General features: G+C 50.7%; 1 protein-coding gene across 4 annotated transcripts in view; it reads right to left on the bottom strand.

Annotated features, from left to right (window-relative positions):
- Positions 1–24,012, bottom strand: part of HOXB3 (homeobox B3) — a 41,254-nt gene that overhangs the window by 2,403 nt on the left and 14,839 nt on the right. Inside the window, exons 2-4 of one of the 4 annotated variants that reach the window (XM_078375563.1) lie at positions 4,483–22,616; positions 4,298–4,385; positions 760–1,360 (exon numbers count right to left, since the gene is read on the bottom strand). In XM_078375563.1, coding sequence (XP_078231689.1) covers positions 760–1,207 — 448 coding nt within the window. In that variant the 5' untranslated portion in view covers positions 1,208–1,360; positions 4,298–4,385; positions 4,483–22,616. Of the gene's footprint in view, positions 1–759; positions 1,361–4,297; positions 22,617–24,012 lie in introns of all 4 variants that reach the window. The other 3 variants (XM_054256304.2, XM_078375562.1, XM_078375561.1) reach the window with 3 other exon arrangements.

The raw sequence follows: 24,012 nt of genomic DNA, 5'->3' as shown, positions 1-24,012 counted from the left end.
AATGCATCGTTTCTTAATAAATCCAGGCCTGGACTGGGAGCCCCCGCCGCCTCCCCTTCGCGTCCCCGCCTCCTCCTCACTCCCCCACCCCACCGCCCGTCGCATTAGCGGACACTCTATAATAGTGGCATTTATTAAGAGACCTGTTCTCTTTTCGCTGCCCCAGCTTATGAAAATTTGATCATGTCACGCAGACAGAGCCGCATAGCCATTTATTTAGGGCTGGATTTTCGCGTGCGTGCTTTCTCCCCCTATCCCCAAATACAGGTCCGGGAAAACATTTCCCCTCCTCGCCCACCCGGTCCTGAGGACAGGATGGGAGATTCAGGAGAACCCTCGTGGGCAGGACCCCGAAGTGTGGCACGAAGAGGCTGCTGCGCCTGGAGGCCGGGACCCCAGGCCGTCCGAGCGATTGTGATTAATACCCACTGCAATCATACTTAATAATAATCAATCTTTGACGACTCTGCATCCTCCCGGCAGCGCCTCTTCTTGGCTCTGTGGCCTTGGGAAGGGCTTTGAGGCCACGCACTGGGCCTTCTGGAGCTTTCAGAAGCTCCGGTGGAGGGCGGCCAGAGGGAGGAGGGTGTTGGCGGGGTCAGGGGTCATTACGGGCTAGGGGTATCAAAAATGTACCCGACAGCCACCTAATATTGTTCCCAGTCAGTCTCCTGGGCGCCTAGGGGCTGGGTGCTAGAATAACAGTGACATTCCTGGCTCGGACAAAAGCTGATGACAAGGAAGGTAGAGAACTGGTACCTGTGCCGGGGGAGCTGTTTTTCAGCTTGGACGTTTGCCTCGACTCTTTCATCCAAGGGAATATCTGTTTGGTGAGGGTGGAGTTGGTGCCGGGACCGCACTTGGGGGGACAACTTTTGCTGGTACCACCCCCATTATTGCTGTTGCTAGTGGCACTGGTAGGTGCGGCGCTGGGCGGGGGTGAGCCGGGCGGGGCGGGCAGGGGCTCGGGGGCCAGGCCCGGCCTCATGCAGCTGCCGTTGAGCTCCTTGCTCTTGGCATGTGGGGCAGCGTTGCCCAGGGACTGCAGTGAGCACGCTGAGCGCTGGTAGTCGCCCTCCAGGTGTGTGGTGGCCTGAAATGGGGGTTGCGGGGGGCCGTCGAAGCCGAAGCCATTGCTGCCAGGGTAAGAGGAGTAGCCACCGAAGAGAGCAGCCGCAGTGTTGTCGTAGTAGGTGGCTTTCTGCATCGCTGGGTGAGGCCTGGGCAGTGGGTGGCAACTTGCAAAGGCCTGATACCCTCAGAACCGGACATTGGCAACCCTGGGGGTCACGTGACACGCCGGACCCCCCCCCCTCCCCTCTGTGCCCCCCTCCTCCGGGGTCTGTTCCAAACGGCTGACCTGCGGGGCGAGAGAAGAGACACAAGGGGGAGAAGAGGACTGGGGCTCGAATCCATCTTAGGAACTGAAAAGGGAACTGACAGCAATAGGGTTTTTTCTTCTCCCCTCCCCGACATCTCCAAAGCAGATGCTGAGGGCTTGTCCCCAACCTGAAATGGATTTGTCTTATTTTAACTCTTTAATTTTAAAGAAAAAAAAGCCCACTCGTTTTCATTTTCACTAAAAGAAAAATAAATGAGGACTATATGCCTTTCAGGACTGCCTAGAGGTACAATGTACAGCAAAGGCTATTGCTTCTCTCCTGCCTGTGCACTAGCCCCTGACCTCCCCTGCTCCCTCTCTCCCTATCTCTCCTCCCCAACTCTGGGATAGGGTGGCTCAAGGGAGGAGACTGTTGGAGACTCCAAAATAAAAGCGTCATCAGCACCCTACTCTGAGCCCAGAGGCTTCTATGCTTCCAGCCTTTGCCTCCTTCCAAGTCGGTTTAGGTCTCTTGCCCAGGCAAAGTGTAGCCTGAGGAAAACCAAAGGATCTCCTAAAAAGACAGGCAGGAGAAGCAAGTTCAGTAGAGAAGCTTCTTTGGTGAGGTGTCCTTTCCTCTTCACACTACTCCCCTACCAGGAGGACAACAGCCTGACCCAGAAACTTCCTGATGATTTTTAGCCTACAGAGCCAACTGAACTGAGATTCATCCATCCATGGCCCTGCTGCAGGTACTGCCACCTCCAGTCCCTGGCTTTGCTCAGCCAAGCCTGGGACCGGCAGCCAGTGGCCCCTTGGGGCCCCCAAATGGAGAGGACTGTTTCAATTTCCAGGGTCGGGCCAGTTGGTGCTGTGACCATTTGGCCCAGGTCTCTCCCCAAACCTCTTTTTTTTTTTTTCATGAGACTTAATTTTTCCCACCCTTTCCTTCACAGTCTGTTTTCTTTGATTTCTCGAAAAGAAAAGAAGAAACAAGAAGTTACAACTGCTGGACTTTTCTACTGAGATGGGGAAAGTACTTTCCCAAAGAGAAAATTATTCCTGAGGAAGAAAAATCAACAAAGCAATTTGAACAATATTATTCTCTGGGTTAGAAACAGAGGTATCCCTGTTGACTGAGGTTCCCTGAGGGGGAAAAAAATCACTATTTTAATACAGCCTTTTAAAAGTGTGCCAGAAAAACAAAGATTCAAACTAACAGGATTTTGTGTATTTGTTCTGAAACTTCTGACTGCATTTTTCCCCCTCTGTCTCTCTCAACTCTTCACCATCACTTTTCATAAAACCTCCATACTGCCATATGTGTTTGGAAAACATATCTTACTCAGCCCAGCTGGTCAACTCCAAAGAAAACTAAATATAGGAAAATAAAATAAAATAAAAGGGGTGCAGGTGAAGAAAGTCCCTTCCTCACATAAATCCCCTTCTTCATGGCGGAGATTTATAGTCAAAGGGAATCGGTGTAACTCTGAGTTCCGATTGGTTTCTGGAAACACACATGGGTCTAAAAAGCAGCAGGTCCTTTCAGGGAGAACCAGAGTTCAATTGACCAGGCTGACCCAATCCCTTTATTACTATTACCATTAGCCTCTGCTGATTTAACCAAAATTAGCTTCTGAGCGGCCCTGGCTGAAGGGGGAATTAATTAACAGGCATTAGTTGGGGTTGTTATTAATAGAGAAGAGAATGAAATAAAAACGTTGGAGGGGGTTGGCTGGCTGGGCCCTGGCTTTATTTAGTCTCAATGATTGTTACAGCAATAATAATGATGACGATGATGGTAGTAATAATAATAAAACAATAATTTGACTAGCCACCTGGGGCCGAAATTCCTGTCGCTCCCCTTGCAATAAACCCCAAACCGTCGCGGGACGGAGGCCAGGCGAGTGTTCAAAGCGAAGGAGCCAGAGACACGATAGGGAAGAATGGAGACTCCGCCGGTTGTGTAGACAGGGCCGGGAAGGTCTGTGCACCCGGGTAGTCCCTGGCTGCTGCTGCCAGGCTGCCTCGGCCGCTGCTGCCTCGGCGGCTGGCGACGAACTACCAGCCCCCTACGCAAAGAGCAAGCGATCAGGACACCAAATCGGTGATCGGCAGCAGGTTCCCAGCATACCAGCCGACCGAGGCTACCGCAGGCGGCAGTAAGTTTGGGCGCTGGAAGTAACCGAATTAAAAGGCGCCTTAGAAACTCCGCTTCGGGACTTTGCTCAGCAGGGCCCGGGCTCGAGGGCGCCGAGGCCTGGCGGACGGGACAGTGGGAAGAGGGAAAGGTGCCGGGGGTTTTCAAGATCAGGGATCCAGAACAAGACGGGGTGGGGAACAGCTCTACCAAGCCAAACAGATCTATTTCCCTTGCCTCCATGTTGGAAAAACTCAAGTTCCATATGGCTCCCTGGGAGGGAGGGAGGGAGACGGTGGCTGCCGGCTTCCCCCCAAGGGTCTCGGTGGAGAAGGGAGATGAGCCCCCCCAAGAATCTCATCTTGCCAGGCACACCCCAGGGAGAGCCAGGAGAGTAACAATAGCTGGGGAAGCCCCGAGAGAGAGAATAGGCCATCTTCCAATACTTAAAAAAAATAATGGAAGGAAGAAAAATAAAAGAACAAGAAAGAAAGAGAGTGAAGGTTGAGACTTTCTTAGCAACCGGGGAGAAAAATGCATCCCTGGATCTGGCTGCTGAAAGAAAAGAGAGGAGAAAAGAGGAGAGAGGCAGGGAGAGGGAGACAGGGAGAGAGAGAGAGAGAGAGAGAGAGAGAGAGAGAGAGAGAGACAGAGAGAGAGAGAGAGAGAGAGAGGGAGGGAGGGAGGGAGGGAGGGAGAGAGAGAGTCGCTGCGTGGAAGGAAGCTTAAAGCTTGTGAACTCTTCTTGAACCGAGATTGGAGTCATATGGGCCATAAATCATTGAGACATACTCTCCGCCATTCACAAACTGATAGCCTATTTCAGTCCAGCTTACCTTAGCCACCGACGAGGGGAGAACAGGCAGACATAATATATATTCACATCGAGCCCCAGCGCGAGCGGCAGGCGAGAAATCTCCCCTCCTTGAAGGCAAAGGAAAAAAAAGACCACTGTTTAAAGCTGCGTCGCCACCCCCCCCCCCCACAAAGCCACCCCGGCTGGGGAGCCGGAGGGGCAGACCGGCCAGAGGAGCTGCTCGGCGTCCGCTTCAATTCACTCGGCTTAGGAGCAGGGGTGTGCAGGAGGAAGGGGGTGGGGGAGCGGGGAAAAAAAAAAAGAAGACCGAAAGGTGCCGGAGGCTCAGCTCGCCAGAATCCAGCTCCCGGCTCCAGCAGGGCTAAGCCGCCACAGTGTGGTTGCCCTATAAGACTGGTACGCCCTACTCTCTGTAACAATGGCCTCTGCTTTTGCACAGGGAAAAAAAAACCACACAGACACACACACACACTCACTCACACACAAGCTCACACACACACCCACCTCTCCCCTTTTAGCAAGCTTAGATGCCTGATAAGGAGGGAAGGTGATGGTGGTGATGGGGAAGGGGGGGACATTTTTTAATATCCCCCTCCCCAAAAGAAGAGTGAGAAGGAAAGAAGGGAGGGTTTCTTTTTAAAAAAACAGGTAAAAATTTAAATCTAGACTGGGGGGACAGGGAGGAAGAGGTGAGCAAAGGCAAGGAAGGGCGGTGAAGTTCACAGCTCCCCCCATACCCCACTAGTAAACCATTATGCTAATTTGAGAAGTAGCATTTGGAGGCTGAGTCCAAGGCAGGCCTTGCCCGGGGGCGAAGGGGTGGGGGTGCCAGGTGCCCCTCTGCGCTCATTTGGAATTGGAACGCCAGGACTTTTTTAGAAAGTAGTTTAGCTCCTCAGGGACCAGTGGCTGGGTCTCCAGCACTCGCACTCTGACTCCCTCCTTCTGAGTCTCCAGCCCCAGCTTCTTCCCTCCACTACACCCTCTCTGTTCCTTCCCAAATCTCCCCCTAATCTCCAAGCCCAGTCTCTAACCAAGGGAGAGGGAAAGACCAGATCTTTTTTTAAAAACACCCCTCCCCCCTGTTCTTTTTGAGAACAGACAACAAGCGGTGAGTGATTTTTAAAACCCAGAACATCTTGCAGGGGGAGGAGGGTTGAGAAAAGGGTAACAAAAGGAGGACCCTGTGTTTTAGCTTGAGCTCCAGACTGGCGGGCAGTAGAGGGGCTGAAAGAACTTCACGGAGAAGTTTCTCTTATGATTCTCACCTCTGGATAGGCAGACGGGGCTAAGAGGTGATAAGGACATTTGTACTTCTAAGAAGGGAAGAACTAGCAGGGTGGCTTAATTTTAAATGCCCTGGCAGAAGAGTTTGGAAGATGGTTATTATAATGATTCAGAACAACCCTGTTTGTTTCTCTCTGCTCTGCAAGATTTATGACTCTTGGCACAAGTGAGGAAGGCCACAAAAGCTAAAGTTTTCTTAGGGTGAGTTTGAGCAGGGCAGGAAAAGGCAAGGAGGAGGCCTGTAGGAGGAAGACAGGAGCCAAAAATGTAGGTCTCTGCAGATTTGGGACAGGGAGTGGGGAATAGTCACTCCGGGAGGAAGAAAAAGACAAAAAGAGCACCAGGACATTTCCCAAAGCAGGAGTGTTTGCGACTCTGCCTAACTGCTGACTCGGAGCTAGGGGATGAAATAGAAAGCAGACTCTTGTCTCTAAAAGCAGCTTGGAAAACTGGTTCTCTAAACTTTGTGTAAGGCAATACTCTGTGATTTCCTGGTTAGAATACTTGGCTTTTGCCTTCTCCCATCTGGATGCACCAGGAGATGGAATGGGACTGGGGAAATCAAAGGTGAGAGATTATTTCCAGCTATTGTGTCCCCTCCAGGATAGGATGGCAGTGTCAGGCAAAGCTTCCCTCATTCCTCTCACTCCCCATTCACAGGCTCTACTTTGGGATGAGAAAGGGAGTGGCCCCCGGCCTCCAGCCCCCACTTCTTCCAGGCAAGGCTAAGTCAGGCCAGGTGAGTTGGAGCAGCCGTTTTCTGGGGGCTCTGATAAACTGGGGGTACCTGTGGCCTTCTTGTCCTCCGGCAACAGGAGCCACATGCAGAGCCTCAGAATGTAATGTCCTGAGGACCCCACCTCCTGCCTAGAAAGTTGGTGGCTGGGGGAAGCACGGGTTGGGGGAGGTGGGAGGTGAGGATGGAGGGTGGAAGCTATTTTCTGTGTTTATTAGTTTTCAAGAAAAGAAAATGTCCAAGCCAGACCTTGACTTGGGGCTCAAGCCAGCCCGGACCTCCAAAGAGACCTGTTAGGGCTGCCTGAGTATGTAACTGCAAAAGGTCTGTCCTGAGATCTCTACACTCTGGTTAGAGACCTACAGGGTCGGACCCAAGTAACTTTGAGCCTGGTGGGTCGAGGACTTGGGCCAGGGAGGCTTCCAGAGGCTTTAAAGGAACCAGCACCTTTGGGATTTTTTCTCTCACTCCCCAAAATAAAATAAAAGCCAAGAATGTACCTCACATCCTCTGCTGTCATAGCTGTTAATATCATTGGGTTAGAGAAGGTCACTGTAAAACTGAGAGAAGAGGAGAACCTGATCGCTTTTGGGACTGCACAGCTTTGCCTCTAGGAATAATACGAGAGCCCAGAAGGCACCCAGCGAGCCTCGGACCGGCTGCAGGAGAAGCGGACATGGAGCTGAGCTGGAGGTGGAGGAGTTCCAGAGACAACAGCAGATCCCTCCCCTCCCCAAGCCTCCTCAACCCTTTGTGGTCCCTCTGGCTACAGAAGGCAGTGGGGCATAATGGGGTGGGAGTGAAAAGGAGGACCGAGAAGCAAGAAAACGAACCTGGAGAAAATCTCAGAGGATATGCACCCCCAAATGCGGTAGGAGATGGAGTGGGGGCTTCTTAATTCTGGAGTACAGAGCCCATTTGGAATGCTTGGGAGGCAATTAGATCCCAGTTTGGTTTCTTTCTTGCCTTTTTTTATTCCTCTTTCGGAGGTCTCTGGCAAGCAAGCTGCCCCCTGATTAGGGCTGGAAGCATGGAAGATGGAGGGTATGACAGGCACCCCTGAGGGGCCCAGGTTTGACTGAGGTGCTGCTGCTGGCCAGGGGCTTTTCAAACTTCAGGGAACAAAGGCTGGTAGTGAGGAGTTTGGGCAGGGAACGTGGGGAGGGAAGACTTTGGGGTCTGGGAAAAGAGAAGCAGGAGAAAGGCTTATCATCCCTGACGGTGAAGTCGTGATTTAGGAGCAAACTAGAGATACAGAAGAAGGAATAATTTCTTCTTGGATTCGGGAGGGAAACCTGGGAAAATGTGTGTGTGTGCCAACATGTGTGGGGTGTGCGTGTGTGTAAGAGAGAGAGAAAGGAGGAGAAAGAAAAACTGAAAAAGCGGAAAATTGAGTAAGAGAAAGAGATACTAACATAAACTAATAAAGTCAAAATAGTAATAAGGATAGAGATTAGAGAGAACGTTCCTCTTCACAGACATCCTTTCCTCTTCCATTCCATTTCTTCAGAGCCAGAGCACTTGCCCTGGCACCTCTCTTCCCCACCCCACCGGGTACCCAGTATCAGGGGATGGGATCATTTAAACCCCCTTGAGCAACCAAGGGCTGCCCACCCATCTAGATTCCATGGGATCGTGCCTGTTTCTCTCCTCCTCCAAAAATGCATCAACTAGCAAACAAAAATTCTCTCAATAAGAGCAAACTGACTGGCGCTTTCAAAACCGATTTCTGATCTTAGACTTGGGGCAGTCAAAGATCCTGCCCCTGGCTCAATCAACACAAAGTTCGCCTGGCCCACCAGCTAGCTGGGGAGCTGGGATCTGGGAGCCTGAAGCGAGGTGTTTGGCGATGTGCTTCTTCCTGGCCCTGTCTGGGTTCCCGGTCCCACACTGTTTTCCAGCTTCACTGCCCAACTTTGTAGCCCTGGCAGAGTGGCGTTAAGTTCACACTCACCCGAATCTCCATCTTCCAAGTATTAATAAGGATTTCAAAGCTGGGGGTTGTAAAGTGGGAATTGCTAATGAAGAAAGCTCTTGGCATTCGGATCCCTATTCCCAGTTCTCCAATAAGCCAGAGAGGGAGGGAACAAAGAGACACCGGGAAGGGAGAAGAGAAGGCCCACTTAGACCCTGCTCAGCAACAGTGGGGATCAAAAGAAGAAAAAGGTCGCTGCAGTGGAAGAAGAAAAATCCAAGCTGTACTTTTTCCCCATCCCATGTCTGGGGGCGCTGCCCTCTCCCCAGCAGAGCCCGTGAAGGGGTGGCGGGACAAAAAGATCAGCCACAAGGGTCTGCAAAGTCCACTCGATGACGTGGAGGCTGCCTTCACACGCTAATGAGGGGATGGCGGTGCTGCCAGCGAAGTCCAAAGCCTCAGGCAGGTGGGCTCTTTGGTGGTGATAGATCCCTATCGGAGTCAGGGCTCCTGCCTCATCTAGCAACTCAGCCTTAGCCTGGCGAACCCCACCCCCAGCAAGTGTTGAGACAAAGGTGGGCAGAGCAGAGAAGGCAGAGGAAGGGAGGTTGCGAATCCTGGGCAGCTTAGGGACTGCAGGGGGTGCTGGGGAAGGGAGGGAGAAACAGGAAAAGAGGAATGGGCCCAGTCCCCAAGGCTGAGTGGGCCTCTCCTGACAGATTGTATGTTTCTCGCCCAGTGACCTCTGTTTAGCAGACAATAACTCACTGGATTAATGACCAATCAGCGAAAGGTCTTCCGAATTGTCTCCAAATATAAAACTCCGAAGTCAGAATGGGACAGGGCCAGAGTCTGGGCCTGCCAGCCCTTTTGTTTTTTTCTCCTCAAAATAGGGTTTGGAGCTAGGCTTTAGGAAGTGGATTATCTGCACAGAGTCTGAGATTTCCCATCCCATCTCCTTCTTCTCTCCTCCCCCAGAATTCATATTCCAAGCCACACTTCCCAAGGCAGTCTGGAAACCTCTCCTCCCCTGCTAGCCTCCTCACATCCCTGACCCTACAAGAAATTTCCTTGCTTACAACCATGCAACTGAGAAGCCACCACTCCTTTGGAATTGGGAGAGGAGCTGGAAAATAAAAGCAAATATAGAGTGGGGGTTTTCCCCCTTGCAGAACTTCTGTCCTGGCTGCCCCAGAGGAGGTCTGGCAGAGTGCTGTGCCTCCTGTGTGTGCCTCCTCCCAAGAAGCGAGGGCCCAAAGGCCCAGGGTTGGGGTGAGGTTGAGAAGGGGGGCACCTGCTGTCACAGAATCCAAATTCTGAAACCACTGCTCAGTCCCTGGGCTGGAGTAGGGGACACCTTAAAAACCACACTCTGAGGGGAGGCCGAGGTGGTCGGATCATCTGAGGTCGGGAGTTGGAGACCAGCCTGACCAACGTGGAGAAACCCTGTCTCTACTAAAAATACAAAATTAGCTGGGTGTGGTGGCACATGCCTGTAATCCCAGCTACTGGGGAGGCTGAAGAAGGAGAACTGCTTGAACCCAGGAGGCAGAGGTTGCGGGTTGCAGGGAGCTGAAATTGCGCCATTGCACTTCAGTCTAGGCAACAAGAATGAAACTTCGTCTCAAAAAAAAAAGCACTTTGAACAAAGATACCCTTAGCCCAGTGCCTGGCAGGGAAAGGGTCTCGTTGCTCAGTGAGGCCTAGCCCTTATTTCCTTAGCCCCTCTCCAAATACCAGTCTCAACCCAACCCAGCTAGGTAGCCCCTCTCCACTGCATTCTAGTTCCACTGCTCTCCTCAGGGCTACTACTCAGCAAGAATAAGGGCACCTTCAGAAAGAGGAATAGTCCAGATTCCAGGGGATTTTCTAGAGCCAGACTGAGTAAGCATCCACTGCTCTAGGTATATGTAAACTCTGAATACTGCAAATAAACATGCAGTAACTTCTATAACCAGATGCCTGCAGAGCACCAGGACACACAAGGGAGTGCCTCCCATGCACTGTCCTGCAGAAGATGGCTACACATAGAGGTGCCCAATTGTAGAACTGGGGAGAATTCAGGAATTATCTAGTCCAACTTGTTACGGATAAAGAAACTGAGGCCCAGAGCAAGGAGGTGATTTGGCTAGAGTCATACTTGGGATAGGCTTGGGAGTCAGAAGGCTTGAATTTTAGATGTTCCAGCTTGATTGTGTGACATGAAGCAGAGCACTCTTTGGGCCTCAATGTCCCCTTCTGTAAAGCCCGGGCATATGTATGGAGGGAAAGGGTTTAGCTAAATGATCTTTAAAGTCTCTTTTTGGACTGAATGTTAGTGATTCTCCATGTGCTAATATAAAAGTGAGTGACAATAAGAAGTAATAAACTGAGTTCTGATAATAACAGGCACCATTGTGACCAGATTTGAAGTATTTCTTCTTGGGGTTTTAAATGCTTACCACCTCTGAGCACCAACCCAGTGCCTAGCCCTCCTTTGCCCTATAGAGGCTCACGCACTGGGTTTTACTGCTCTTCTGTATGTGGGGTGGGTTGTTTTCTATCCTCATCACCAAACCCAAAGTGCTATTTTTAGACACTGCAACTTGAGCAGTAAATAATTAATTTGTATAATTAAAGGAGGAAGCTTTCAACCTGGCAATTTTTAACCAGGCATCAATGCGCCCATTGTACCAGCCGAGCCTTCTCACCCGACCCCCACCCTCTGCCCACACACCTACCAGCCTCCCCAGTTGCCTCCCCCTCAGTTGGAGACCAGCATTCCCCAGATGGCCAGCAGGGTCCACAGGACCAGACTGTGTCCCTCACAAAAAAGTTCCACGCTTTGCTCTGCTTCCCCATAGAAATAGGTCTGCCAGCAGCTGCACCTCAAGCCTGCTTTCCCTACCCCCAAAGCTGTGCTGGGCTCCAGGTCTCTGCTCTCTGCTCTTGGGAAACATGTAATCTACCTCCCTAGCTCAAGATGCCCCAACAATGCAGCGAGTTTGCATTTCAAGAAACTCCCATTAATATCAATTTACTTCACTGAAACCTTGGGTTCTTCATCAAGTTGATGATTTATGATAAAATCAATTAAATTACGGCCACTTAGGGCCCAGCCGCTTCCTCTCAGATTTCATTGGTGTGGGGCCCAAGTGTCTGGTGGAAAAATGCAAGTTTAGCTGGAGGCGAGGAAAGATAATTCTGCGGCTGAGAAAATTTAATGCAAAACAATTTCCAGGCAAAGCTGGGCGTCTGGACAGAAATGCAAGAGCTACTAGTTGGCCTGCGGAAATTACTATCTAGGGTCGAAATGTTTTTCTCCCCACCCCCATCATCCTGCATGGCTCCCTTACTCTGTTTGTCTTTATATTCACTTGCTCCCCACTCCCAAGCAGAGATTTGGGGGGAATTTGAGCAGTAAAGGTGGGACACCAGGCTGCCAAGACCCAGCCTCAAACCACGGATCTTCCCAATCTTCCCTTTCCTCCTAAGCCTTTCCTTATTTTGCCCTCCCCTCCTCACCCAACCATGCTCACTAATTCCTTGGCTTTCTATCACAAAGTTAAAAATTCAAAGTGAAGATGAGGCTGGGTGGGCAGAAGGCACCGGAGGCATACAGGAAAGGGCAGAGGGGTGGGGGCCAGGAGGCCAGGCCAAGTGGGCTCTGCTGCATGTGGCTGTGGGAAGGAAAAAAGCAGGAAAGAGCACTACTTCATGGACAGGACCAGGGGCAATGTGTCTAGAGCTACTCCATCCCAGAGTTCCAGAACCAGAGAACATGGGTTCTCTCTCCTGGCTCCCAATCTCCCAGCTCACAAAGTGGTTCTGCAAACCCATCCGAAAAGCTCCAGCTGGAGTACATGCAGCTCCCAATGTGCAGATGCACTCACACAATTCACAAACATACCTACACATGTGTCTGCTTACACGCTCCCTTTGCACACACCCACCACACCGTGCGCCTGCAAAGGGACAGTTCCCGCTATCCTCCCTCATCTGGGAAAATAAATCCCAGTGCATCCAGCTGGCATCGCCTCCTGCTCCAAGGACAGGAGCTTCTCTGGCCTCTACTCTGTTTGGTTTTTGGTTTCCAGAGCAGGCAGGAGTAAACACAACTTCTCCGAAGTCATAAATCACCCCCTTTCCTACCTTCTGGGCTTAACACTCAGCCTCAGTGCAATCCCTTGTAGTTTTGGCTTCAAATAACCCGCTAGGTGCTAAAGAGCTGGGCCATGGTGGCAGCTGGGTTGTGGAAGCTGACCCAGTCAACACCCCTTAACCCCACTGCCCCTAGCAGACGCCCCTCACATTTCCCTCAATGCCCACAGCTCCCAACTGCCCTGGAAAACCTTCCAGAGGCTCAACACCCTTCCTGAGCAGAGAGCTCTCCCATCCCCTAACCCGATCCTGTCCACATGCCCACCCAAACAGCTCCACATTCCTCTACACTCATCCTCCACCCCAGGTCCCTCTACCCACTCGAAGGCCCCACCCTACCTCTCAGAGTTGCTCTCATCTTTGTCTTCCATTCGGATCCCGGCCTGTCCCGGGAGAGAGGCCTGGGGGCGAGGGTCTCAGCCAACCATCTCTACACCTCCTCCAGGCCCCTAGTGCCCTGCCTCCGCACCCCACACTTACCTGTGCTGTCTTCCGCTAGGGCGCGGGCAGCTGCAGGCGACCGGTCGCGGAGTGCGCACGGGGGCCGACTGCCAGGCCCCGGACCCTCGGCCCCGGCTGGGGCTCCGCTGCGGCCGGCCGCATCCCGGTCACTCAACCCCCAGCAGGCCCCTGGGGGAGAGGCCCGGATGCGCTCACCCCCACACCGCCCCCGCCCCCGCCCCCGCCCCCGGCTTTGTTCGGCCTCCGGGGCCCCAGGAGCGCGAGGATCTGGCACTCCAGCGTGGCCGGCACCCCTTTCCTGAGAAGCTCCCACTACGCCCGGGCCGCGCAAAGCTGTGGGAAACCCAGGCTCGTCTGGCACCGAACTGGGCTCGGGCTTTGAGAACAGGCCAAGTTGCCAGGCGAGAGGAGCAGCGACTGACAGGGCACGGCGAGGCGCGGGGAGCGCTGGGGGCGCCATGGCGGAAGGCGGGCACACCGGCGGCTCTTCAATGTCACCAGCGAAATGGGTTCCATATGTCCGGCCCAGCGGAGAAGGGAGGGGAAGGGAGAGTTCTGGGCAGGACGGGAGCGCTGGGACAGGGAGGGGGGCAATGGAGGCAGCAGAGCAATGGCAAGGGGGCAAAGGAAAGGATCAGAGGGGCTAGAAAGGTTTGCAGCTCCTCTTTTCCCTCAAGTTTTCTAAAGCTGCCTAGGCTTGTAGGAGCTTTCTTTCCCCTTTTCCTTTTCTTGTTCTTTCCTGTAAGATGGGGAGTTAGGAGATTAGTAGGGGAAGCATCCGCTTGTTAAGGCTGGGAGTTTGAGGGAGGAGATGTGGATTGGAGATAAAAGTTCTTAAGCGGCAAGATCAACAACTTCCCCAGATTCCCGAGAAAGAAGAGACCAAACCCACAAGGGGGAAGAAAAGCCAAGAAAGGATTCCAGGGTCCAGGTGTGAAAGACTGGTCCTAATTCCTCCCACCCCCATGATGACATTCTGTTTGGGAGGTCCCAATGGTTAAATTACTGATGCTAGTGATGGTGGTAGATGCTGAAGTGTCCTGGACATCTTGGCCATTCCCTGGCACTTCAGCTCCTGCCACAGATGTCTCACACCTGATTTAGCACCCCCAAGGGCCTACTCTAGAGGGAGTTGCTTCTGAGATAGCCTGGGCTTTGGGCAACTTCCTGTAAAGAAGGCTACTAGAGAGCAGGGAGCCTGGAGGAGTTTCCCTCTGTGCCTGCTCCCCAAGGGGTTTGGGCTCCTTTTCTGTGTTTGGGTCTCTCTGTCTTTTTCTGATCATCTCTGTTGTCTTGGTTCCTTTCTCACAGCCCCTCGGTCTTTTTCACATGCTGCCCCTCTCAGGGTCTTCAGTGAATTTGAATTCAGACTTGCAAAGGATTTAGGATTGTCTCCAGAAATCACTTCTGGGGTCACTCATTAGGCTGCGTTTCTCCTTCCCTTTCCTCTGTGGGGGAACCACCGTCTGCCCAGAGAAATTCTCTTCTAGAGAGAAAGGGGGAAAGGGGTGGTTTCCTTCCCACTTCCCTTCTTCTCACTTAACTCTGTGTGCCTCTCTTTGTGAGTTGCAGGGCTCCTTCCTCCAGGACAGCCTCCCTTCCCCTCTGACTGGCCTTTGTTTCCACTCTCCCAGTCATCCCCTCCTTGGGCTCAGCCTTGACTCCTCACCCCAGAAAGGGATTCTGCCCCTTGTTCTCTCTCTGGGTCCCTCTCTTCTTCCTCTCACTCTTCATGTTTCTATCCAATTCTGCTGGTCACTAAAGTGTTAGCAGCCTGGCTTCTTTAAGGCACAGAGATAAACACTGAAATTATAGAGAGAGGATAACAGCAGAGAGTTAGGGCAGAAGACAGAGTCAGCAGCTTTTCTGGAGCTCTGCCCCCAAGTGCGTTCTACCTTAACTCCTGAACAACAAAAAAGCAAATCAGTGGAGGGTGCAGGACTGGTAAGGCAGGGTGCTTCATAGCTAAAAGAACCAAATGTATATATAAACAACAACAAAGTCCTTTCAAACTTGCTGATTTGGGGTAGGTCTAAAATGCCTGGATGGAAGGCATCAGGCAACACATAGGGGATTTACCAGATAATGGTGGCAAAGGATGGTCCCCTTGCTTTGTCTCCTGGTGAAGAGTCTGTGCGTGTTGGGGAAAGGGAGGGGGAGGGGTATCAGTGTCACCTCCCCTCCTCTGGGCCAGAGGAGACAAAGACCTGAAGGGGGCTGAAAGAATAAAGAGAAAAAGCTGGTGGTAGTGGTGGTTGGGGCTGGGGGGGGAGGTCGGTCAGACTGTCACAGGCAAAAGTAGCAGCCGGAGGGGAGATGGAAAAGGGTTAGGGAGGAAGAGTTGCAAATGCAGGGGGCTAGGGGCCTTTGGGACTGGCTCTCCATACTAGTTATGGGCTGGGCCAAAGAGCAGATCCTTCTCTTCCCCATCTTGCTAAGCATGCTGAATTCAGAAGCTAATACAAATGATTCTATCCTCTTCCTTCTCTCTCATGTCCCTCCTCCTCCCCATGGAAGAGATGATCTTTCTCTGCTCTCTCATAGACTCCAAGACTTTGGCCTAATTCTGGAGCAGCAGTCTGGGGGAGAACTCACCCTCTTCACAGTTACACCACCACACACTTTCCAGGTGAGGGAGAAGTAGAAATGCTTACCTCCCACACTGAGTGTGTGTGGGATTCTCCAACACTCAAAGAGTGGTTGGGGAATGGGACTGAAAGGTTTGGAACCCCTATGCCCCAGGTCTCTTTGCTGCCTCTGTCAGCCCTTCGCACCTCCTCACAATGTCCAGTGCTGTCAGAGCTGCCCCTGAATCCAGACTTTCCCCAGTTCATTGTATCCAGGTCATACAGTGCTCATACCCATCCCAGCCTTGGGTCTTGGCCTTCTCCTTCTCCACAAACCCTTTTCAACCGAGGCTCCCGAATTGGGAGACTTCACCCACCACCACTGAGAATCAATTCCTTGTTAACTTAGATGAAACTCGGTGTCCACTTGGAGCAGAGCGTGGGAGCGAGTTCCTGGATGCTGCAAGGACTGGGGCCTAAGCTGCCACTCCATGTAGCGGATGCCATGAATAATTAACACCTAGGCGCGGCATTGCTCTAACTTCCCTGTTCAAAGGTTTACACTAGCAGGCAGAGTTAAATATCACAGATAATCGTGGCTATAAAGTCAATTGGCCTGGCTCCAGTCAGGGAATGAGCGGCCGGCCAGCAGCCTGGACTGGAGTTGGCTAAGGCTCTGGCCCTCTGCACCTCGTTCATCACAACTTTGGGGCACAGTGCAGAAACATCCCCCGAAGCCACCTCTAGCTTTGCTCTTGACCAGCAGCCTCTTCCCTAGTGGGAAGGAACCTCCACATGAAACTATAGGGGAAAGTTACCAGCTCTTCCCCTCCCTCTCCAATCTGTACCCCGTTTTCTCCCTTTTGAATGAGGACTTACATAAAGGAACACACCTGATGTCCTCTAACACTCTCTAACTTTCTAAGACCACCTGCTTTCTAGAACATTTCTTTTCTAGAAAAACTTAGGAGAACTTCTCCCCACTTTAGCCCCAAAGACAGAGTCCCTCACTGTTGAGGAAACTTTTGTTTCAGAGGTCGAGGTCGAAGGAAGGCTCCTGTGGTGTGAACTCATTTCCTTGTTTTGTTAGCCAGGAGGGTGGGGAGCCAAAGCTTTCTGCTTCACTCCCTGCCCTTCACCCTCTGCTTGCCTCCATTGTCTCCCCCAATTGGGGTAACTCCTCTTCCACCTTCAGTCACCCCCCAGACACATCAGTCCTATACATTAAGCTTTAATAATGTAACGAAGCCCCTCACATCCCTTTCCAGTTGCACAGAACTTCGATGTGGTCTCCATTGATTATAAAAATCTTTGCCTTCAACTCCAGTAATTTCTTCCTCCATTTCTACCTTTCTTACTCTATGGCTCCTTCTGCCTTCAGAGTTGGGTTTGTTCACCCAGGGCTGGAGTTGGAGAAGCCAAACTCCTGGAGGGGAACTGCTAAAAATGAAGCTCTGTCTGCTGCTGCAGGAATGTTGGCTCTATCAGGCTCACAAATACAATTTTTATATTAGGCAGTGGTCTTTGACTGGGTTTATATGCCAACGAGGCATTTCTGCTTTACCAAATTTATACAAATCTTGCTTTAATTGATAATCACATATGCTGTAATTTAAGACCTCCAGCTATAGAGCTTTCATATTAACTGCTGATATATTACTGTAAATCGTCTGAAATAACCAACTCCTGGGAGCAGAGCAGAGAGGGAGGAAGTACCTCCGAGAGCGACTCTCTCCCAGCCGGCCGCAGAAACAGCCCAGCTTCCACATCATTTTCAGTGAGAAATGATTTATCGAAGACATGGCCATAAACAACACAACTCGCTCACAAACACATGCAGACGTGCGCACACACACGCGTGCGCGTTCGCACACACACACGCACACACACAATGGCTGGCATGCCGGTCGAGAAGCTGACACCCATATTGCTATAAATCAAGAAAAGGTTGGAGGAGAGAGAGAGGATGAGAGAGAGAGGGAGAGAGAGAGAAGAAGAATATTCCTAAAATCTCTATGCAATGCCTCAATGGGTATAAACACACAGAACACCATGTGAAGAGAAATGGCAGGAAATGAAGATGGCTATTTGTCACATTTTACGACAATAACATTAATAACAAACAATAAATTTACATGGACATATAAGACGCGGTAGGTAGTGAGAAATCCCTTCTACTTACAATACCCCAGCCCGCGGTGTGGCTCCGGCTGCGGGGCTGTTTTATTGCTGCCTCCCTTTCTTTTTCTCTCTCTCTCCCTCTCTCTCTCTCTCCCCCTCTCTCTTTTTTTTTCTCGGGGTACAGGCTTGTTTTTCAAAGGACAGTTGAATTGCACGTCAGAAACAGGGAGACCGAGCCTGCGATTTTCCTGACGAATACATATCTATTCTGCAACCTCGGCATTAATTATTTAATGAATCACGTGACCAGGAGGGGGAAGGGGGTCTTTCGATTTCAGGCTCAAAGGACCACTATGACCTTCCCCTTCAGGAGGAGAAATTTTCCTGCAAAATAAGTTCCCCCCACCCGAAACCCACCAATGGAACAGTAGTGAAGTCTCCTTCTGTCTCCCACACTCACATTCATACCTACTATATCTGCAGCTCCCTAACCCCCCTGGACACACACTTACCCACAGCCCACCTCTCCTCTCTCCCTTCTCCTCCTGCTTCTGCTTAGTTCGTGGAGGTGCAGAAATAGTCTGCAGGGGCGTCTGGGGGGTGGGGGTGGGGGTGGGGTGGGCGCAGAGCCCTTCTCCAAGCCCCTGGATTTCTCAGCTTCCAGTTCTTCTCTCTGCATCCTTTAGGATTAAGATTCCTCCCCAACTCCATTTTCTCCCCACTCCCAGGGGTATTTATTTGAGTGGGACTCACTCCCTCTCTTCCTAAATAATGGACAAAATTCTGAAGGAGCCAGTTTGAAAAGAAACACTTCGTAAGTCCATGGTATAAGTGGATAAAGAGTGGGACTTCTGGCTTTATTCTCGTTTTGATCTTTTCTGGTGCCCTCTGAAGGGGCAAAAAAGGGACAGGATGAAGAGATTACTCTGGAGCTTCCAGAGTTGAGAATAATCGCAAGGGGGACTTATTTCCCCCCCCCCCCCGTTATGTTGTCACTACTATATGAAATCAAATGCAACTGACCGTTTGAAAATAGATTCTAGAGACAAAGACCGGGACTAAGGTTTCTACACAAAAGAATAAGACCATCAGCCTCTCTCCACCTATGTCACACCCTGTCTCATTTCCCCTACTTCCCAAACACACCAGTGAAGACAGCTGGAGGTTTGAACAGGAGAACAGGGAAGAAGAAAAGCTTTGAAGTCAGCCTGGCAGCCCCAGGATCCCTATTTTCCAGGTGTTAGCACCCCAAGCTTCCAATCAACAAACAATGGAGGCTGATCTATGGGAAAAAGATGGGGAGGGGGGTGGCTGTGCCTGTTAAAGGGTTAAATACTAGGGACTATCTATCCCCTAGGCCTAAAGAGAGAGAGACACACAGACCTCTTCACCTCAAATATAAACAAAATAAAACAACCCCTGCCAAACTTGACCATTCTAGTTACAGGCAACTAGAATCCCAGTTCTCGGCCGGGGCATGGGGTGGGGGTGGGGATGCAAAGGGAAGCAGAAAAGACATTCCTAAAGAAGCCCCAGCCTTATCTGTCCTCAGCAGCTCTTGAGGCAGCCGGGACCACAGCCTCTGGGGCAGGCAGGGAATCCGGGAAGAATTAGCTTTAGGGTAGGGGAGCAGGGGACTGAGGGACCTCCACCGGCGTGTTTGGAGGGATCTAAACCAAAAGCAACTCAATGGAGAAAAGATTGAGGACCCAGTTGTCTTAATAAACCCTAAAGAAACAGTCACCGCAATGTCGGCCTCGGAGGTTCCAGCTACAGTGGCGGCTGCACAGCCTCTGCCCCAGCCAAACGCACTGGAATCTGCTCTGGCCTCATGGGGTCGGGGCGCCGGCTGGGCCCAGACTCTGTAGGGAGGTGGTCAGCTTTGATTGTCCAGATACAAAACACAGACTGGTATTGAATCCAGCCTGGTCCTGATGTGGGCCCCCGCTCCCGGCTCCAGCGAGGGCAACTCCCTGAAAGGTTCTGGCCACAAACCCATTAAAAAATGGTCCTCCAAAGAAAAACACTCTGCTAAAGTCTAAAATAAAAATAGGAGACAGAGAGAGAGGGGGGAGAGAGAAATGCTGGACATGGGAAGACAGCAGTCTCTAAAACGGAGAAATAATTTTTAAGGACAAGAAAAAGAACAGCAAAATGACACAAAGGCATGCCAGCAGGTTCTGTTAAAATGACCACACTCTATTTGGATCCTGGGAATGTCCACATTCAAATAAACAAGCGCCTGAGCGTGAGCTGAGCACTTTCGTGCTGCCGATGAAGCGAACGTTTAGGCTGTGAGAAAGGCGAGATTGATTTACGAATCTGAACGCGCCAGTTTTATGGCTGATCACAAATCCGTCAGCGCTCAACTCACGCTGGGAAACTTCCCAACTCCGTTTTCCAACCAGACCCCCTTCCCAGCCGCCGCTTCCCAGGGAGACCCACCACCAGTGCTGGGGCTGCCTCCAAGAGCTCTGGCAGGACTGGGCAACCCCCTCTTCCTAGGACAGGCTGGTGGAAGTAGGAGGGAGAATGGGGAGGGCTGAGGGAACTGGGAAGAAAGGAGGGAAAGAAGTCAAAAGACTGGGCGGACTGGAGTGGCACTAGAATTGTCTGGAGTGAGGGAAATGGGAGATCTGGCAGTTTTAGCCTGTGAGGCTGAAAGTCCTTAGTGAACCCCAGCCTTCCCTGACTATGGTCCCTCTCCTTTTCCCTTTGGTGGGTCCTCATCCTCACATTGCAGAGAGCAGTTTGTAAAGTCCCAGGCAACCAGGTCTTTGTCACTTGGACCTATAGAGGGTTCACAACTGGCTGTCTGCCCTTATAGGTCATGAATGTACATCTCCCTGAGCCCCAAATATTTTTAGTCCAGGTGCAGCCTAGCTTGCTTTCTGCTCATCCTCTTTCCTTCCTGAGGCCTCCAGCCCCTCAACTTATACCACCCAGGGACAAAGGAGAAAATATCAACCACTCCAGTTATTTCTTGCGTGAGATAGAGTCCCCAAATTTCAAGAAACAATTAATAAAATTCAAATCAACAGCCCACATAGCCTAGCTAGCTTCTGTCTCTCCTAGTCTCAACTGAAGGGGAACATTTCATCCTCCCAGCCAGCATCTATCTGTGTCTGTCTCTTTCATTTTGTCTCTGTCTCTCCCTAAGAGGGTGGCTGCTCGTGCGGATTTTTAAGATACAGCAAACAGAATACAGTTTTGGAAAGGCTCTATATACTGGGCAATCCTCCACCTATTTCTTAAAGGTTTCTGAAAACTTTGGCTAACGTGGGAGAGCAGGCCCTGGAAGGTGCTTTGAACAGTCTGCACTGATCCTTTTCCCATTTCCCTTGCTCCTCTTGGTGGGTGAGGCACTCCAAGGGCTCTTTTGGTTATTGAGGAGATTAGGAATTAGGGGAAAGAGGTAAAGGCGATGATAGAAATATCTTCCTAAACAAAGGAACTTCAGAAAATGGGTTAAGAGGCTGTGGATTTGGATGTCAGCCCTCAGAGAGATGACAGTCCCCAAAGCAATGTTCAAGGTGGAAGCCCTTTCTCTCCTCGAAGCTCTGGAGTTTATTTCTCTGACCCTCTGAAGCCTTGTGGATTGAGCTCCTCCAACCTCTCATATCTTCTCCCTTTGTCTTTCTTCCCTCAGTTCCCTCCAAGTGAAACAGTAAAGAGATGAACTGGACCTGGGAGTGGTGGGGGTAGGATGGCTGGAGCCTGGACTACCGAAGATGCTCTGTACAGAGAGACAGAATAGCACCCTACTTCCCTCCCCTGACTGCACCCATGGGCTAAAAACTTTTATGCCTTCCCCCCAGTGGACAGTAATAGAAAAATAACCCAAAAGTTCCAAAATCACAAAGATGGGCTTGGGGCCTAGAGGGGGATGGATTAGATGGGACGCATGACAGGCCAAGGACCCCTCCCTGCAGAGGTGTGACTCTCCTTCCTAGGCAGGAGGCAAGAACTAACACAATGTCCAGTCTCAGCGAGGTCAAGGGGCTTCCGAGGTCATTTTGTGGTTCTAAAACTGAGCTAATCACCTAGAAAACGTGGCCTCTCCATGAACTCTCCCTCCTGCCAGCGCCCCCTCTCCAAATCCTGAGTGAGGCCTCAGGGAAAAGGGCCAGCACATTCAGGTCGGCTGCAGAGTCCAGTGACTCCTTCAGCCTAAGAAACAGGGCTGCAGAGGTGAGAGAACAGAGACTCCAAATTAGGAGAGCAAAGGGAAACCAAACCGAACCAACATCGCTCCTCCAGGAAGAAGGCTGGGAGCACAGAGCAGAAGAGAAGCATTTCTGCATCAATGCACCTCGCCTGCGAACTGAGCAGTTTCCTGCTCCAGAGAGTAGCACATATTTGTCTAGAATCCCAAGCTAGACACAAGAAGAAAAAAAACCATATCTACTTATACCCGCTCCAAAGCTGGAACATTCCATCCAAGCGCTGGATTCAATTTTTCCAAGAGACAGCAGTGACAACGTCTCACCGGTAAACAGGCATAGGGGACACTAGTCCCCAGTGTAGACAAGCAGAGTAACCGGAACACCCTGACCACATGTGCACCTCACTAGACTCACCCATGCACACATGCTGGGGCTCGCTGTGCCTACATGCATTTTCCAAAACCAGAAAAGTACCTCTGAACTGCCTCACAAAACAAGCCTATTCTCTGAGGTTTTTCATGGGCCCTGACACCTCAGTCTCAACCAGTTCAAACACTCTCCAGGTGTTGAGGCCCCTCTCTCTCCCTCTGACCCAAGCATCCGTCATCATAAAAGGGAGCAAACCTGCCGAAGCATCCACCATAAAAACCCAGCCAAGAGAGTTAAAAAAGAAAAAGGAGGAGGCGAGAGAGTATTTCTTCTTTCACTTGTGAAAAGAGCTCATAAAACGATCAAAAAACGCCAGCCCAGGCCAGGGCTTTGTTACCTTTGCGCCTCTCGCCTCCTCTCTCCCGAACTCCGCCGATCCCATTCATGACGAAGGGCTTCTTCCAAACTGAGAGAAAAAAGTTTTCAACTTTATGGTTCCAAATATTTTCCCCCTCGCAGATCCGGGAAAGACGGCTAACACTTTTTTCCCCCAACAGCCGGTCTGAGGAGATTTGCTGTTGAATAATAACAAAGGAGAGAGGATACGTATTTAAAGAAAAGAAGTGATTAATGGTTTTCTGTATAATTCTCACATTTTTCTTAGCTCTTGTCTGCACAGAATGGCTGTGAACTTTAAGCTCCATAGAAATCTTTTTTTCTTTTTTTAAATTCTATTCATACCTTCCAAGGAGCAGCTTTGATTTGGCTCTTTAGAGACATTCCTTAGGGGGCATATGCTTTTTAAGAACTATCTTCCCCCTCAACTCAGGGCCGAGGCACTCTGGCAAGTAAAACATCACACCGCGATCCGACCAAATAAAGCTCTCCCCTCTCATCCTACAGGTCCACAGCGATTTTTCACGACTCTCTCAGCGGCATTGAAATGGATAGTTCAGCAGCCCTTTCTCGGCTGGGGACAACGACCTGTCGGTTCCCCCTGCCCTACCCAGCCTCCAACTACCAGAGCTGCAAACTGGAAGAATGCAAAATAAATAACAACAAAACGTGCGGGTGGGATTGGTTCTTTTTATTTTCTGAAAGGAGATGGGACTGAAAAAATGACTTTTAATTGCATTATGTTCTCCTGAACGCCGAGCTTTTCGGAGATGGAGTGGCTGCACCCTGGACGACCAATGGACCAGAGACCCTGAGGCTGAAGCCCACAGACGTTTGAACTTCTAATCAGTGCCGCACAAAAGCAAATCCGAGCCTGACAGAGCTTCCGAGGGTGGCCTGTACCCCTTTCCCCTACCCCTATACTCCATTCCAGGGGTGACTGGGACCTCAGAGACAGAAAGCTATTTGGTCCCCAGTCATACTTTCAATACTTTCTATGAGAAAGAAAATGAAAATTAATACAGGAGCAAGGCTTCACAAAAGAGGCCATTTGTCTTCTTGATTATCTATTTGCTTGTCAGAGTTTGAGCTATGGCACCGACTAGCTCCTTTGTAATATAAAAATACTCTGAAAACCTGCAAACACCCAGAAACATCTGTGCAAAAAATTAGACTCATTAAAGCCTTAAACACCTCAGAGGAAAGCAATACCTTCTTATGCTGTGAGGAAAGAGGCCGGCCTCATGGAATCCTCTCTCGGAACTTTAATAACCAAAGAGCCGTCTGTCTAGAAGGAGACAGCTTAACCGCATTTTATTTGCTTATGACAAATAAATCACGATATGAAAGGCTTTGCCATACTTAAGCCTCTTGTGTCCTACAATGAAACATTTTCCCCCATTAGGGACTGGAATCAGCCCTCCCAGCCCTTTCAATCCATTTTTGGACTGAAGGGAAAAAATTAAAAGCCCCAAAACAAAACACACCCACCCTAAAAGGACGACAAATGAGCTACCACAATTTGGAGTCCTCTGAGATAAAAATTCCCATCAGACTCTGAAAAAAAATCTTCAA

Source organism: Callithrix jacchus, chromosome 5 (genome assembly GCF_049354715.1).
Source record: "Callithrix jacchus isolate 240 chromosome 5, calJac240_pri, whole genome shotgun sequence".
NCBI lineage: Eukaryota > Metazoa > Chordata > Mammalia > Primates > Cebidae > Callithrix > Callithrix jacchus.
The sequence above is the reverse complement of the archived record's forward strand: the minus strand, read 5'-3'. Positions and strand labels throughout refer to the sequence as shown.